General features: G+C 32.0%; 1 protein-coding gene across 1 annotated transcript in view; it reads left to right on the top strand.

The window, feature by feature from the left end:
- The first annotated feature begins 5,207 nt into the window (after nt 1-5,207).
- The window catches only part of LOC142321323 (uncharacterized), a 30,703-nt gene continuing 21,197 nt past the window's right edge, over nt 5,208-14,713 (top strand). The window contains exon 1 of the mRNA XM_075359315.1: nt 5,208-5,327. Within this exon, the coding sequence (XP_075215430.1) occupies nt 5,208-5,327 (120 nt within the window). The remainder of the gene's footprint in view (nt 5,328-14,713) is intronic.

Here is a 14,713-nt window from a genome sequence, read left to right on the forward strand (position 1 = left end):
GGAATACGGATGACCGGAAGGCGTCCACCTTCCTTCGCCCAAATCCCGCCACCCGTCACGCCAAGCCGTGCAGAGATCGTCAGTTGCTTCGTTTCTGTCCTGTCCGGCCGCTATTGAAGCTCTCATTTGCGATTGTAAGTGGCTATAAACGTCTAATTCGTCACAGTGGTCGTCTAAGTCACAGTGTATTTCCAGTTAGTATGTCTCTTATTTTTGTAATAATCTTCCAGAGGGTTCTATTCTCATTCATTATTGATTCTGTTTGTCCATAAGATTTTTAACATTTGCCTATCGAGTTATGTCTCAAATACTTCTAAATTCTTTCTCCTAATTTTTTTTTTGAGTTTATATGTGTCTGTGCATAGCACTCTCTCTCTCTCTCTCTCTCTCTCTGTGTGTGTGTGCATTTTTATGTAACTGATTAATAAATAAATAAAAAAGTTGTATTAGACTTATTTCTTCGCAAAAATTGGATAATTTTTGAACGAGTTCAGAAATTGGATCGGATTTAGTTCAATGTTTTTCCTTTTATTAAAAATGGTTGTCGTAGATATTTTTCATATTTTATATACAGATACGGTTGGGGTACCCGTACATAGAAATACAATAAGAGAGGGTTTCTCTAAAGGCCGTTTCATCGCAAAAAAGATTATTCTGAAAACATTATAAATATCTATTATTTCTCTTAAACTAAATACCTTATACTACTTCTCTATACGATCGCCGCATGCATTAAGACATTTATCGTAGCGATACACCAGCTTCATTATACCGTCGTCATATTCTTCCGCCGCCGGTCCATTTAGCCACTGATTAACTGCATTTTTAAGTTCATCGTCACCCGCGCGAATCGCTTACCGCTCAAACATTCTTACAATTTCCCAAACGAATGGTAATCAGAAGGAGGTAAGTCCGGACTCTATGTTGGGATCGTAAATTTCCCATCCAAATGTTCTCAGTAAATTACGTGTCAGACCCGCAAGATGTGGACATGCATTATCGTGCAGCAGGAAGACGCCGTCGGTCAGCCGCCCACGTCGCCGATTTTGAACGGCGTGCCATAACTTATGTAGAGTTTCGCAGTAGGCTTCTGCATTTATAGTCGTTCCACGCGGCATGAAATCGATCACTTTTATGCCAAACCGATCCCAAAAGACTGTGGCCATCATTTTAGTACAAATGTCTGTGGCTTGACCTTTGTCGGTCTCTCTCTCTCTTTTCCTGTTTAGCCTCCGGTAACTACCGTTAAGATAATTCTTCAGAGGATGAACGAGGATGATAGTAATGAGTGTTAATGAAGTGTAGTCTTGTACATTCTCAGTTCGACCGTTCCTGAGATGTGTGGTTAATTGAAACCCAACCATCAAAGAACACCGGTATCCACGATCTAGTATTCAAATCCGTGTAAAAATAACTGGCTTTACTAGGACTTGAACGCTGGAACTCTCGACTTCCAAATCAGCTGATTTGGAACCAGACCTTTGTCGGTCTGGTTGGTGATTAAGGATGACGCCATTCGCTTGACTGTCGTTTTCTCCTTGGCACGTAATACGAAATCCACGTTTCAATGCCGGTAGCAATCGAATTAAGAAACTCGTCGCCTTTTTATGCGTAGCGCATCTTAAATTCCAAAGCAGAGATTCCATTCGGATTTTTTTTGTGATATTTAATGTCCAGCAGTAATCGGCTAGCATGTTAGCATTCCGTTTCCATTTATAGCAGCTTTTCATCACCAAATTGTCTCGGTGGAAACGTTCACTGTGTTCGTCACTTACGTCTCCGAGGTTGACCGGGGAAAAATCCAGATGCGAGTGGAGGAAATGTATTTTCAAAGACATATTACATCCCACAGCTCTGTACGAAGCAACAAGTTGATTAACAATATTGTAGTTATTGTCGAATTTTTATTTTCCGAGAAGAGTTTTGCAAACGTCTTTAAATGAAGCCCAAGCTGCACATTCTACATTATTTAACATCGAGTTAAATACATCATCTTTGACCGATTCTTTTATTTGAGAAATTTTAAATTTATAAAATTCATTATTTAAAAAAATCATTTAAACAAAAAAAATCAAGTAAAAAAACACTACTTTTTACGTAACATTACTTTCTAAAATTTAAACGTACTGTAAAATATCGTTCATTGCAATCTGCAATTAGGCCTGTGCCTCGCTGTGAAATTATTCAATTTCCTGAGCCACCTGTGAATGTATATTTTGAAAGCAGCGATGAAGAATCAGGCAGTACTGAAGAAGACAACAATGATTTTGATTTTGAATTACCTTCCGATACCACATCTCATATCACAAGGTAAATTAAACGACTCGGTTAGGGACTTAAACTTATCAAAAACTCAAGCTGAATTGTTAGGATCAAAACTGCAAGGTTCTACTTCAAAAAAATACTAATATTTAGGGTTTTCGATACTGACAAAAAGAATTTTTTCAATAGTTTATTGATGAAAATAATTCGGTTTACTGGATAAACATTGATGAGCTTATGTCACATTTAGGACAAGTGCGATTTCATTCCATTCCATTCCATCATTAAGGCTATAAGATAGAAATTGATACGAGTCTATAAATCGATACGATATTTTATTCTAGAGTCAAAGATCAACAATATAAAGAATGATTGACAGCTGACGTCATGTTATAAGAAACTGGATTCCCCATGACGTCATCAGCGGTATATATAATAAAATACAATAGGTAAAACCTCATGGAGCATCTCAAGCATATGTTTTACGACGAATGTTTGTCACTAAATCAACTGTTTCAACATGTAAATTTAACGTGAACACACATTCATTATTGAAAGCAACCGTTCTTTAATATATTCGAATAAACCCGTGAAAAAACACGACCAGATTCAATCGTCAATTTCTTAGTTGGTTCTTTGCTGTAATTTTGGACGCATCTCAAAGCCGTGTTTTGCTATATATTTTGCAGTAAAACCACTCTTTCAGCGTGTAAATTTAACTACAGACAGGGGATAATCTTGGAAAACATACGTTGAGGTTCTACCTCAACTTAAACTAAAGGGGCAAAGGTCAACATGACGATTGAATCTGGACATATTATACTACTAATTATCCAATTAATTAAGTTTTTAGCTGTTTTGGACTAAGCACTCTTTTCTAGTTTAACTCTCAATTAAAAGTAACGATCGATTACTTTTCCTGGGCACTCTTAATTTTTTTTTTTTTAAATTAGTCATTTAATTTAATTGTTTATGCTATTTGCATATTTACTTGAATGAAATTCTCAGTACGTTAAATAATTTAAACAATATATTTAAAAAAAAACAATTTCTGAATCTTGGTTACCGCTGATATAATTAATAAATTATTATAAAAGTAAAAATCCACCTTACCAGCAAATTAAATGTGTCTTTCTAGATTTTCCAGTTCTAAGAGCATCGTCAGGAAAATAAAATAATGTTATAAAATAAAGTCAAAAAATTAAAATGATTAGCAGTCATGACCATCAACTACCATACTAGTTAATCATCATGACTGCTTAATCATTTTAATTTTTTGACTTTATTTTATTTTCCTGACGATGGTCTAAGCACTGAAAGATCAAGAGAGACACAATTAATTTTCTGGTAAAGTGGATTTTCATATTTTTAATAATTTAGAAAACATACAAAAATATAATTATCACTTTTGTGCATAATACATAATACGTAGGAGGAAATTGAAGTAGAACATTGAAATACGTGAAGATGCATGTAAAGAATATTTATGTATAAAAATCATTCTATTCTTTGAGTAAAATTTAGAGAAACGGAACTTAAGGTGATCGTATCTCTCCACGACCCTGAGTTACTGTGCTAAAATGAATTGGCATCAATGCTCCATATACAAAACCATTCTCACAAATTTCATCCAAATCCCTCCCTCCGATTTAAAGATATCAACAAAAAAAAAAAGTAAAACAAATAAAATTAAAAAAAACATTTATACATGTGTATGTAAATCTTTCTGAGAATTTTGAATGCTAAAATTATAGATATTTTTTTTTGTTTTTGAAATGTCGTGATCTGCCAAAACTCCGAGAAGTAACATTTAACCAGATTATCAAACATTCACATGCATTGTATAATGCAACACCAAATGCTGTTATTATTAGTTGTAATAATGTTATGACTCGTATGCTATTATAGCTAAACAGTTCAAGTATATAGCCAGGAAATGAAAAATATTAAAAAATGTAGATATACTATCTGTCAAAGCCAAGCCTCCTCTTAACTGGAGCGAGCAGAATACCCTACACTTTAACAATCGTTACCACCAATATATTGCTATTTCAGCAATCAAACAGGTTAAAAACGTGTCTGACAGTGATATCATTTTTTTTTTTTACCCACCGGGTTGGTCTAGTGGTTAACGCGTCTTCCCAAATCAGCTGATTTGGAAGCCGAGAGTTCCAGCATTCAAGTCCTAGTAAAGCCAGTTATTTTTAAACGGATTTGAATACTAGATCGTGGATACCGGTGTTCTTTGGCGGTCGGGTTTCAATTAACCACACATCTCAGGAATTGTCGAACTGAGAATGTACAAGACTACACTTCATTTACACTCACACATATCATCCTCTGAAGAATTATCTAAACGGTAGTTACCGGAGGCTAAACAGGAAAAGAAAAGTGATATCATTTTATTAAAAACAAACTCCACATCATTTCAGTATAATCACGCATTTTATATAACTATATTAATGTGATGTTAACTGTTTGAATAGAAAATAACACTTTGTTGAATGTATCAGTAATGCTCGGCGACTGTTCAATTTGTTTACCGTGATTTTATTATGACAGTGGGTCACTCGGGAACAACATATGAAATATATTTTTTTTTTTATCTATGATACGTAGTTTAGTAAGGAAGACAGTTTTGGAATGAAATTCGTTAATTTACTTGACTTGACACGGAAAAGTCAGTTCTATTGGTCAGATTCTGACCAATCTTATTTTGTTACTAATGATTTCCTTGGTGAAGTTGTACTTTAGTACAACCAATAGAAAGGAAAAAATGTGCCAAATGCCGAACTGAAGGAGGTAGTATTAGTTGCAGTAGTTAAAGAAACCCGATTGTTCTACCCATCCGTACAATGGACCCTACTTATCTCACTTGCACAACGTTTACTATCGAATGATCCTTCAGCACCTTATGCAGGACAAAAACTTGGTTACAGTCAGCAATGACAGAAAATCGGCTTGTCGGTCTTTGCATGATAAGTGTGCATAAAAAGAGTGTTCTGGAAGCTAAAAATAAATTTGAGAAAGAAATTTTGTCAGGATTAACACAGAACTCTCATAGGGTAGTGCTGAGTTATGATTTAGATAGTTTCGAATAGCATTCCAATTATTACTTTTGGCATTTTAAAATGTTCAAATAAAACCATTTTTTAACAAAAAACATTTTCATATTTTCCCCCCTGGAGAAAATCCTGGCTACTGCTTATGTTATTATTCAACTACACTTGCCATCCTGTTCCCAGAGGTTTATTTTTTATAAATAAAGTAATAGTATCAGATGTTTTGTAAACAGTAAATGAGGATGTCTTGAAAAGATTCGTGTATTAAATGAGATAGAAAATAATATAACAAGTTACTACATAAATCTAATTTTATGGTAGTATTAAAGTAATATTTTAAACCCCTATTTATTAAGAACAAATTTTATTCTGTTTTAATTTCAAATATCAAAGTACCGACTAATGTTGGTACTAAAGTACTAATTCTAGTTTGATTTCATTTTCTCTCTCTATTTTCTTTGATAACTTTATCTAGCAGTTGTATTTAATAAACATACTGCTACATTTAGTGTTTGGTTAAGTAGTTTATATTCAGTTTATGTAGTTCTAAAATTCTTATATAGCATATATTTGAGGTGGTCAAAACATTAAATAAATAATGCATAAGATTTTTGAATGAGCTTGTATTGTGGTCAACGTGAGAACTTCTCAATCTAGTGTTCAACCAGATGCCTGTTAGATCCAAACCAAGGACACTATGAGGATCAGCTTGAGTTGATGTATCCTGGTTTTTGGGATTTGATCAGTACATCTTTGACTATGGATCTACCCGTGACTCTTTAACATACTTTGTAGTTGTAGTATCTCAAACTAGGACTGTAGGGTCCTTAATTAAACTCACATTACTTACATATATATATATATATATATATATATATATATATATATATATATAGTAGTGTGTGTGTGTATTTTATAAACACAACTTTGTTGTATGCAGTCATAAATTATTACATCAAATGCACCGATTGTTTAAAGAATGTATTTATTTATTTTATTAATTCCCATGACCATTATTTTTTTTAGGTGCCTTATTTAATAACTTAATTTATGTTTATGTAAATATCCTTTAATTATTTATTTCTAATATATAAAACTATTCAGTTGTAGGTATTTTTAAACAAAAATATTTTACAATTCAAAATATTAAACTTCACCGTCAGTGGTTATCAGTTTAAAGAACCTACATCTTCAAACCCTGAATGTATTGGTCTTAGGTACTGTTTGCAACATCAAAATATTCACACATATGTAAGTTCTGAAATATCTAATTAGCCTTCTCTTTATGGTTAATAGCATTACAAAAAAAGTTTTGCTTGTAATGATTTACAGTGTATATTTTGTGTAAAAGTATTTAAATATATTGTGTGTAAAGAGTTTACCATTTATTAAACTATTTTATTTATATAGTCACCTATATATGAAAATGGTCAAAATTAAAAAAAAAAAAACACAAAACCTTTTTATTTTCCCCATAACTTTAACATTTGGATAGCCTGATGTATATTTGTTCAGTCCAAAAATTTATTTGTCGAATAAAGTTAAAAAGCTGCTGTAATATTTTAGCTAAAGCCTGCAGCTATTTTAATTTTTTATTTTATTTTATAAAAATTATTTACTTTGCAAAAAACCATTATTAATTTTTAAGATTATTAAATTTGAAGCTATATTCAAATAAATAATATTTCAAATTGACCAGACAGTTTAACCACTTATTAATTACTGAACGGTTATACTCGTGGCAGTAGCAGGGTCCAAATTGCTGGAATATAAGTTGTAAATGTTGTAGATGAGGAAAAGAAAAACTTTCCGATATATCGAGGTAAATGTTCATAAAAGAAAAATGAAGTAATCTCACCAATGTCACTTGTCACACATTAATTTTCAAACTGTCCTGATGTGCTCAGCATTGTAATGGGGGTTTTCTGAACCCCAGAATCTGATGTTTTATTTACGTTTAAAAGTAAATGAAAAGTAGCCTCATAAGATCGAGTTATTTCAATTAAGATAATTGTTATCCTCAAACAATCAAGCAGAATTCTTACAATTAATCCTATCTTGTTGTGTGATTGGTGGCACTATTTGACAAGAACAAATTTTAAAAGGTTCCTTAACACATTATGAATAATTGAACGAGGAATGTTTAATTTAGGTGCTGCTTGTTGTGTTGACTTGTGCCAACTGTATAAGTCGTTAAATAATAATGAAATAATAAGTACTTCTTATGCTAATTCAACTTTTTTCCCTTCAAACCTTTCATATGTTCGACAGTTTCCAATGCTATTCACAGGCCGTAATTGTGGTGATCTTTAAATCACGTTTTGTAGTTACATTGAACCACAGTGTCCTATTGTTTAAAAAAACCAGTCAATACATTTTCAAATTTTCTTTAATCCATTGTCACTCGATAAACATTGATGTAGATATAGTAGCGTATTAATTAGAATTTGGTCGGTAAAGTTTAGTACTTTTTCATTCCTCCATTTATGTGGTATTACAATAAAATTACAATTTATTACAATTGTTTTACAATTATTTACAATTTAATACAATGTATTACAATTTTATTTGTGACTATTAAGAATTGTAATAAAATATATGTTGTGAGTAAATTGCAATTTACTCACAACATAGGTACCAATTTATCTATGCGGTATGAATTATAAATAAATTCTGGGAAAAGAAACAACTCCCGCAGTCCTTCAGAACTGTTATGGGAAACAAAAAATAACAAAACCAGTTGTATTAGTAAATATGCTGGAACAGGATAATAACAGAATAGCGTAGTGCATTAATGAATTCAATTCAAAGAAGATCGCATTAATGAATTCGAAAATAAAACTACACGTAAGCAACTTAATATTTAAAAGGTTTACTATAACATGAACGATGCTACTTATACATCTATTGTGCACAATTCCTGTCAAAAAATTTAAGAGGCTCTTGATATCCATGTGCATGGTTTGGGAGCTGCTAAAGTAACAGATTTAGTATATCTCTCATATGCAATTCAGATGGTGGTTTGAATTATTCAAATAACAATTAAATAACCCATAATGACTTTTATCCAGATACATGGCAAGAAGGTCTTTCTTGTAGAACATGTAGGAAGAGATTAAGAAAGTATAGCTCCAAAAGAAAGTATTGATAACGGATCGTTTAGTATGTTTTTTGTCAGTGATTGTTTATCAGTGAATAGAACAGTGTTTGCCTGATCAATAAATTAAAACTGCAGTTAAGTAGCAAGGACAGTGCTGATAAGTCATAACGGATGCTAGGGTATAAAATAAGGGAGGTTTTAAAGAGGATACTGAAGAGAACTGAAAGTGGTCGTGGAAAAAGGAATTAACTATTTAATGAAGGTCAACTGGTGGATGAAGAGGAAGGAATTATAAATATTCAATGATAGCATTTAATATTACGATGTACTTTTTGTATTACTTGCCTGAAAGTTAAAGATTATATTCCCTTTTTAAATTATTGAAGATTTTTATACTCACTAATACATGTGAAACAGAATTTAGAGTGGTTTATGCAGTGTTTTCAAGAAAATAACACTTTGTGAGAGCCAGAATATTAGAAATCACATATACTATAGAGCGCAAAAAGGAATTTTTAACAAATTATAAATAAGGATATGTTTTTCCTGATGTTTTTTGTGTAACTTTTAAATGCGATAGTGGATTTTAATGAATTAAAATTAATAACTATAAATATTATGTTTTATCAACCTGGTTTACGTAATCAGCAACTGGAAGTCAGAAAAAGATGGAAAGGAAATACGTACAGGTACATTAAATGTAGAAACATTTTTGCAAACAAAGAAGTTAGAAAATTTTAAAAGAGCGATGAACGTAAACATAGAAGTAATGGAACTGGAGTAAATAAAGTGAAATGAGAAAGGATGAAGTTATTAGAAGATGATGTTACAATTCAGGAAGTAAAAAAGTAGAAGTGATGTAGGAATAATTCTAAAAAAAAGAAATTTAGTTTACTAGGATAGTTTTTACTAATGATAGGAAAAGTGCCGTCAGAATGAGAATAAACCCAGGAACCTGCTTTCAATAAAAGTTTATATGGCAACTAATCAATATGAAGATGGTACAATTGAAGTACTGTATTAAGAGAAAGAGAAAATTATGGAAGAGTAATATAAATATTGTTATAGAATAATAATATGGAAACTGGTGCTGTAAGGCACCCAAACATACTTTGGAGGGATGAACAAGCGAAAGGAAACAACTAAGAACATGTAATGAAAGTGGAGGAAGGATAATAAATACTACAAAATATACTAATAATAATGGTAATAATATAAGGCTAGTAAAAAACCTACAAAAGAAGGCTGGAGATTTCAAAATCTCCAACTTCTTTGGTAGTTTTTTAGAAATCTGCTGGAGATGAAAACAGATAAAAAACTGACTATTTATTTTCAGAAGAGAAATTGAGAAATGCAATGAATCAGATATGTAGACTGCCAGGTGCTTTTATTGATAGTGATCATAACAGTGCGTTCAAAAAGTCACTCTATACTTTAGAATCATGTGGTGCATTCTGGTCTTTTTATGTTAGGTTGGTTGCCCGTGGTTCATTGGGTATTGCTCAGTGATAAACTAAGACATTAGATGTGATTTATTGAATATTCTTTTTTTCATTTTGTGTTGTTTCGTTTATCAGAATCAACAGTTGTGAGAAAAGAAATGATTCTTTTAATAGAGGAATACGCTTTTCACGAAAGACACTGAACATGCCTTTCAAGAAGGTGACAAGTATACTGGATTAGTGAAGCGCAATTTTTCTGAAAAGTTTTCAGATACTTGCTGTTCCTAAATGCAATGCATTTCAAACTCTTATCGAAAAATTTCGAACAACAGGCTCTGCTGAAGATGCTGATCAAAGTGGAAGACCACCTAATTTAACAAACAGATATTTCAGATGCTATGGCAGAAAGTCCATGAAAGCTAATGCGTAAGTTAGCGAAGCAGCAAGATATCAGACATGCTAACACACATAAAGGTGTAAGAAAAGATGTGAAACTCTTTTCCTACAAAGTAATGTGTATTCAAGAACTGAAACCAACAGATCATGCCAAAAGACTAAATTATTGTAAATAGTTTAAACGTTTTATTGACCAAAATTGCATAGGTATACTGAAGGTTAGGTTTTTTACAGAAAGAGTGGTTTCAACTGGGAGGATATATTAAATTACAAAATATACAACTGTGGTTGACTACTAACCTCTTATGAATTGCATGAACAATCTTTATATGACGCAAAAATTGCAGACTGGTGTGATGTGAACAGAATGCACATTGCGAGTTCAATTGTTTTTGAAAATAGATAGTGGTCATTATTGAACTGTTTTAATAACTTTCATTAATCAGTTAACAGAAGTGGAAATCAATCATGGCTATCCCAACAAGATAGTGCCACAGCTAAGAGGTCAATGATTTTTTATGAAATATCATTGGTAAACAAACCATTTTGAGGGGTTTTTGGCCTACACAATTGCCTAGTCAGACTCCCCCATATTACTTTCTATGGAGGCAGTAAAAATAGCAGTGTATCGCAACAGAACACACACAATTGACAAACTAAAAACTACAATAACAGCATACGAGACATTCCAGTACATCAGTTAGTTAATGTGTAGGAAAACAAACTGAAACATGTGCAACGTTGTATTAATGTTTGAAGAGGTCATTTTCAACACCTTTTATAAACTATTTCAGTTATTGTAATATCCATTACTTTAAAATAATGAAATAAACATGCAAAGTAATAATTAAGAAAGTTTGTTTATTACACTCCCATAATTCCAGTGCACAGCAACTTTCCAAATGCACTGTAATTATGGTAGTAGTAATAAAAGTAATATTAAAGGGAGTTACTTAAAAGAGCTGAGAAATTAACTAAATGGAGGGTGGAACAAATTGCATCAATTGGATAAGAGAGAATTTGGTTTGGTTGGCATTTCCCCCACCACCACCACCACATTTGGTCGCCTTAAAGCTTAAGACTGAATGTCTGTGCCACAAACAGCTACTGAGCCTCAAAACATTTAGCAGCCAGTGTCCCAACTAGCTTCTAGAGCTAAAAACGTAAGAAAATAGGCAATTAAAAAAAAAAAACAGCAAGGTTGAAGAAGTTGAGATGTTCTACAAGAAATTGAATAATGAATCAATAAGATTCAAAAAGCAAATGAGAAATGTCTTGCAGATGAATTATCACATAGAGAACATTTAGAAAGAAATGGATAATATGAACTACGTGTAAAAAAAAGGAAAAGGAAACAGATATACTTAAATGGTGGAAGACGTATACAGTAGAATTGTACTGATCTTATAGAAAACCACATAATCTTCCTGTAAAAGATCAAGTACAAATGTAACAGGATGAAGTAGGAGCATCAATCAGAAAATAAAAAAGTAATGAGGAGAGTGAACAAATTTAGAATCTTGATTAGATTATGGACAGGCTTAATTCAGAATAGGAAACCTAATTGTCCAAGAGATATCGTGGGGAGAAGGATTGACTAAAACATTGCTAGAAGGATCAGCAGAAGGTGAAAAGAAGAGAGGCCTAAAAGATCAAGAATGATAAAAATTAAAAGAAGTTGGATATACAAAGAACTAAAATTTTTTGTTGAAAATATAAAGCAATAAGAATCATTCATGGTGCAAGGGCCATATATCAGACAAGTATGAAAATCATGATGAGTTGTGAAAATAATAATCTGTTTAGCTTTCAAACTTAGCATCCTGTTGAAGAACAGGTTAAAACACCAGTAAATTAATCCCTTTTATGTTTAAGAATTCACTTTATTCTGCTATATTTTGTTCATTTGTCATAATTGACAAACTTCCAACATCCTTGACATAATCATTTAACTTGGTGAAAAGTTCAAGTCATTTTTCAAATCAAAGAATGATTTGTGTTTTTTACATACTAGATTTATACCTTACAGGTAGATGATTACAACTTATATCACAGATTCAATTAACTCTCTCTTTCTCTTCTGTTTAGCTTCTGGATCCATTGCAAGGTGGTTCCACCTTATTACAGTGGAACCACCTATATATATCCTGAGTCAGGATATATCATCCTGATTCATTTATATCAGGATGATATATATGAATGTAAATGAAGTGTAGTTTGCAGTCTTAGGTCGACCCTTCCTGAGATGTGGTTAATTAAAACCCAACCACCAAAGAACACTTGTATCCACAATCTAGTATTCAAATCCATACAAAAGTAACTGAGTTTACTAGGATTTAAATTTAACACTCTTAACTTTGAAATCAGCTGATTTGTAACAAGTTAACCACTAGACCAGCCTCTCTCTTTTTTCCTGTTTAGCCTCCAGTAACTACCGTTTAGATAATACTTCAGAGGATGAATGAGGATGATATGTATGAGTGTAAATGAAGTGTAGTCTTGTACATTCTCAGTTCGACCATTCCTGAGATGTGCGGTTAATTGAAACCCAACCACCAAAGAACACCGGTATCCACGATCTAGTATTCAAATCCGTGTAAAAATAACAGGCTTTACTAGGACTTGAATGCTGGAACTCTCGGCTCCAAATCAGCTGATTTGGGAAGACGCGTTCACCACTAGACCAACCCGGTGGGTTACTAGACCAGCCTGGTGGGCTACATTCAATTAACTACTCTTCATCATATTAACTCACATGTATATCTGATCTGTCTAATGAACATTACAATACTTTCTTCATTGATTCATTGAATTAATTAAAATAGTTATATAATTAAAAGAAAATAATGTATGTCTTTTATTATTATAATATAACTTTACATATAATTATTCAGCAATAGAATAATGAACGCTATGCTCTTTTATGTTGTAACGTTCCTTTCATTTGAAAAGCTGAAAAAGAAATAGTGCCAATGCAACGTTTATCAAATTCACTGTGCACTTCTATGCATACAAACGTAAATATAACAGTTGTGTTTACAAAGATGAATCAGTACAAATAAATCGTATTTCTAACGGAATTTATTAAAAAATAAACAATTGGGCACTTTTAGATTAAGCAGCAGTTTTAACAACAGACAAATAATTTAATGGCTTTTATTTGCACAAAGTATTTTTAGATATATTACAATAACGGTTTTAAAATGCTACATTAAAATGAATGAAAGTAAATAAGTTCTATAACATCCACTTTGGGCAAGGAATTTGTCCTGTAGTAGCCCCTTTAAATAACACCTGTATAACAGTTCTTTAGCTAACCTTTTTCCTTTTGTATACTGACATTGTACTTGCAGATTTAAATTTCTGACTTCTAATATCAGACAAAATTTGCAGTTACTTAAATGATGAAATTTTCCAAATTTACAATATTTAAAAATTTTTATTTCATCTGTAGTTTTGTGAAAAATATAATTTAACTTTTGTGAGGGAGCTGTTTATAATTGTAGCCCAAGTAAATGTTATTCTTAAAAGACCAAAAAAAGAAAATTAGGAAAAAAATTATAATTAAATGGATATAAAAATAAAGACAGGAAAATATTTATTTCAAACTGAATAGTTTGTAGTAATATTCCACACCTTATAAATAGTAAACTTTGTTGCTATTTTAACAGCTATGGATGATATAAGAAAAAGATTGAAGCAAAAAGATAAGGAAGAAATACCATCTTGAACATTACTTGCTACTGGCTTCATAATATGGACACTGTGAAAATCAAGGGGTACTGGACATCTGGAATATAGAAATTAGTACAAAGATATTCAAGGTAATAGTGTATACAAATTGGTGCAATGTAAAAGGAATGCATATATTTGGATACAGTCATTACAGAAAGTAGAAGGTTTAAGGGGCAAGAATACAAAAGATGAGCCATTTCAAACATTCTTTATAAGAGTTGTTGAAGCACAGATACGTGCCTTTAGATTTCTAACTGCCTGTAAATCATACTAGTCACTGATCTTGACATAAAAATTAGGAACATAAGTTCAAATAAGTAGTAAAGATAGAAGTAAGCTACAAATGTCAAAATAAAGTTTTTGATGCGTGTAACAGGGAAAACTTGCAACCAAATGACTGCTACTTTGTTTTGTTTCAAATCATGATCCCCATTGGTGACATAAACACAGTAAGAATAATTTAATAAATATTTCATGGAAACTGATTCAGCATTCATAGATAGTGGCAGCGATAAACAGAAATACAATACGATTACATTTAACTCCTCAAGGTGTAATCGATTTAAGAGTTATTAATTACATTATTTTTTTTTTTTAAGGTTTTTAGGAGCATCGACTACTTTGGTCATTAGTGACACTGAATCACTCCTTGACTCGACATTTCCTGTACTATTTCTTCTTCTGTACAGTTTAGAAGATCGCGGCAAACAACAACT

The sequence above is a fragment of the Lycorma delicatula genome, chromosome 3, assembly GCF_047948215.1.
Source record: "Lycorma delicatula isolate Av1 chromosome 3, ASM4794821v1, whole genome shotgun sequence".
Taxonomy (NCBI): domain Eukaryota; kingdom Metazoa; phylum Arthropoda; class Insecta; order Hemiptera; family Fulgoridae; genus Lycorma; species Lycorma delicatula.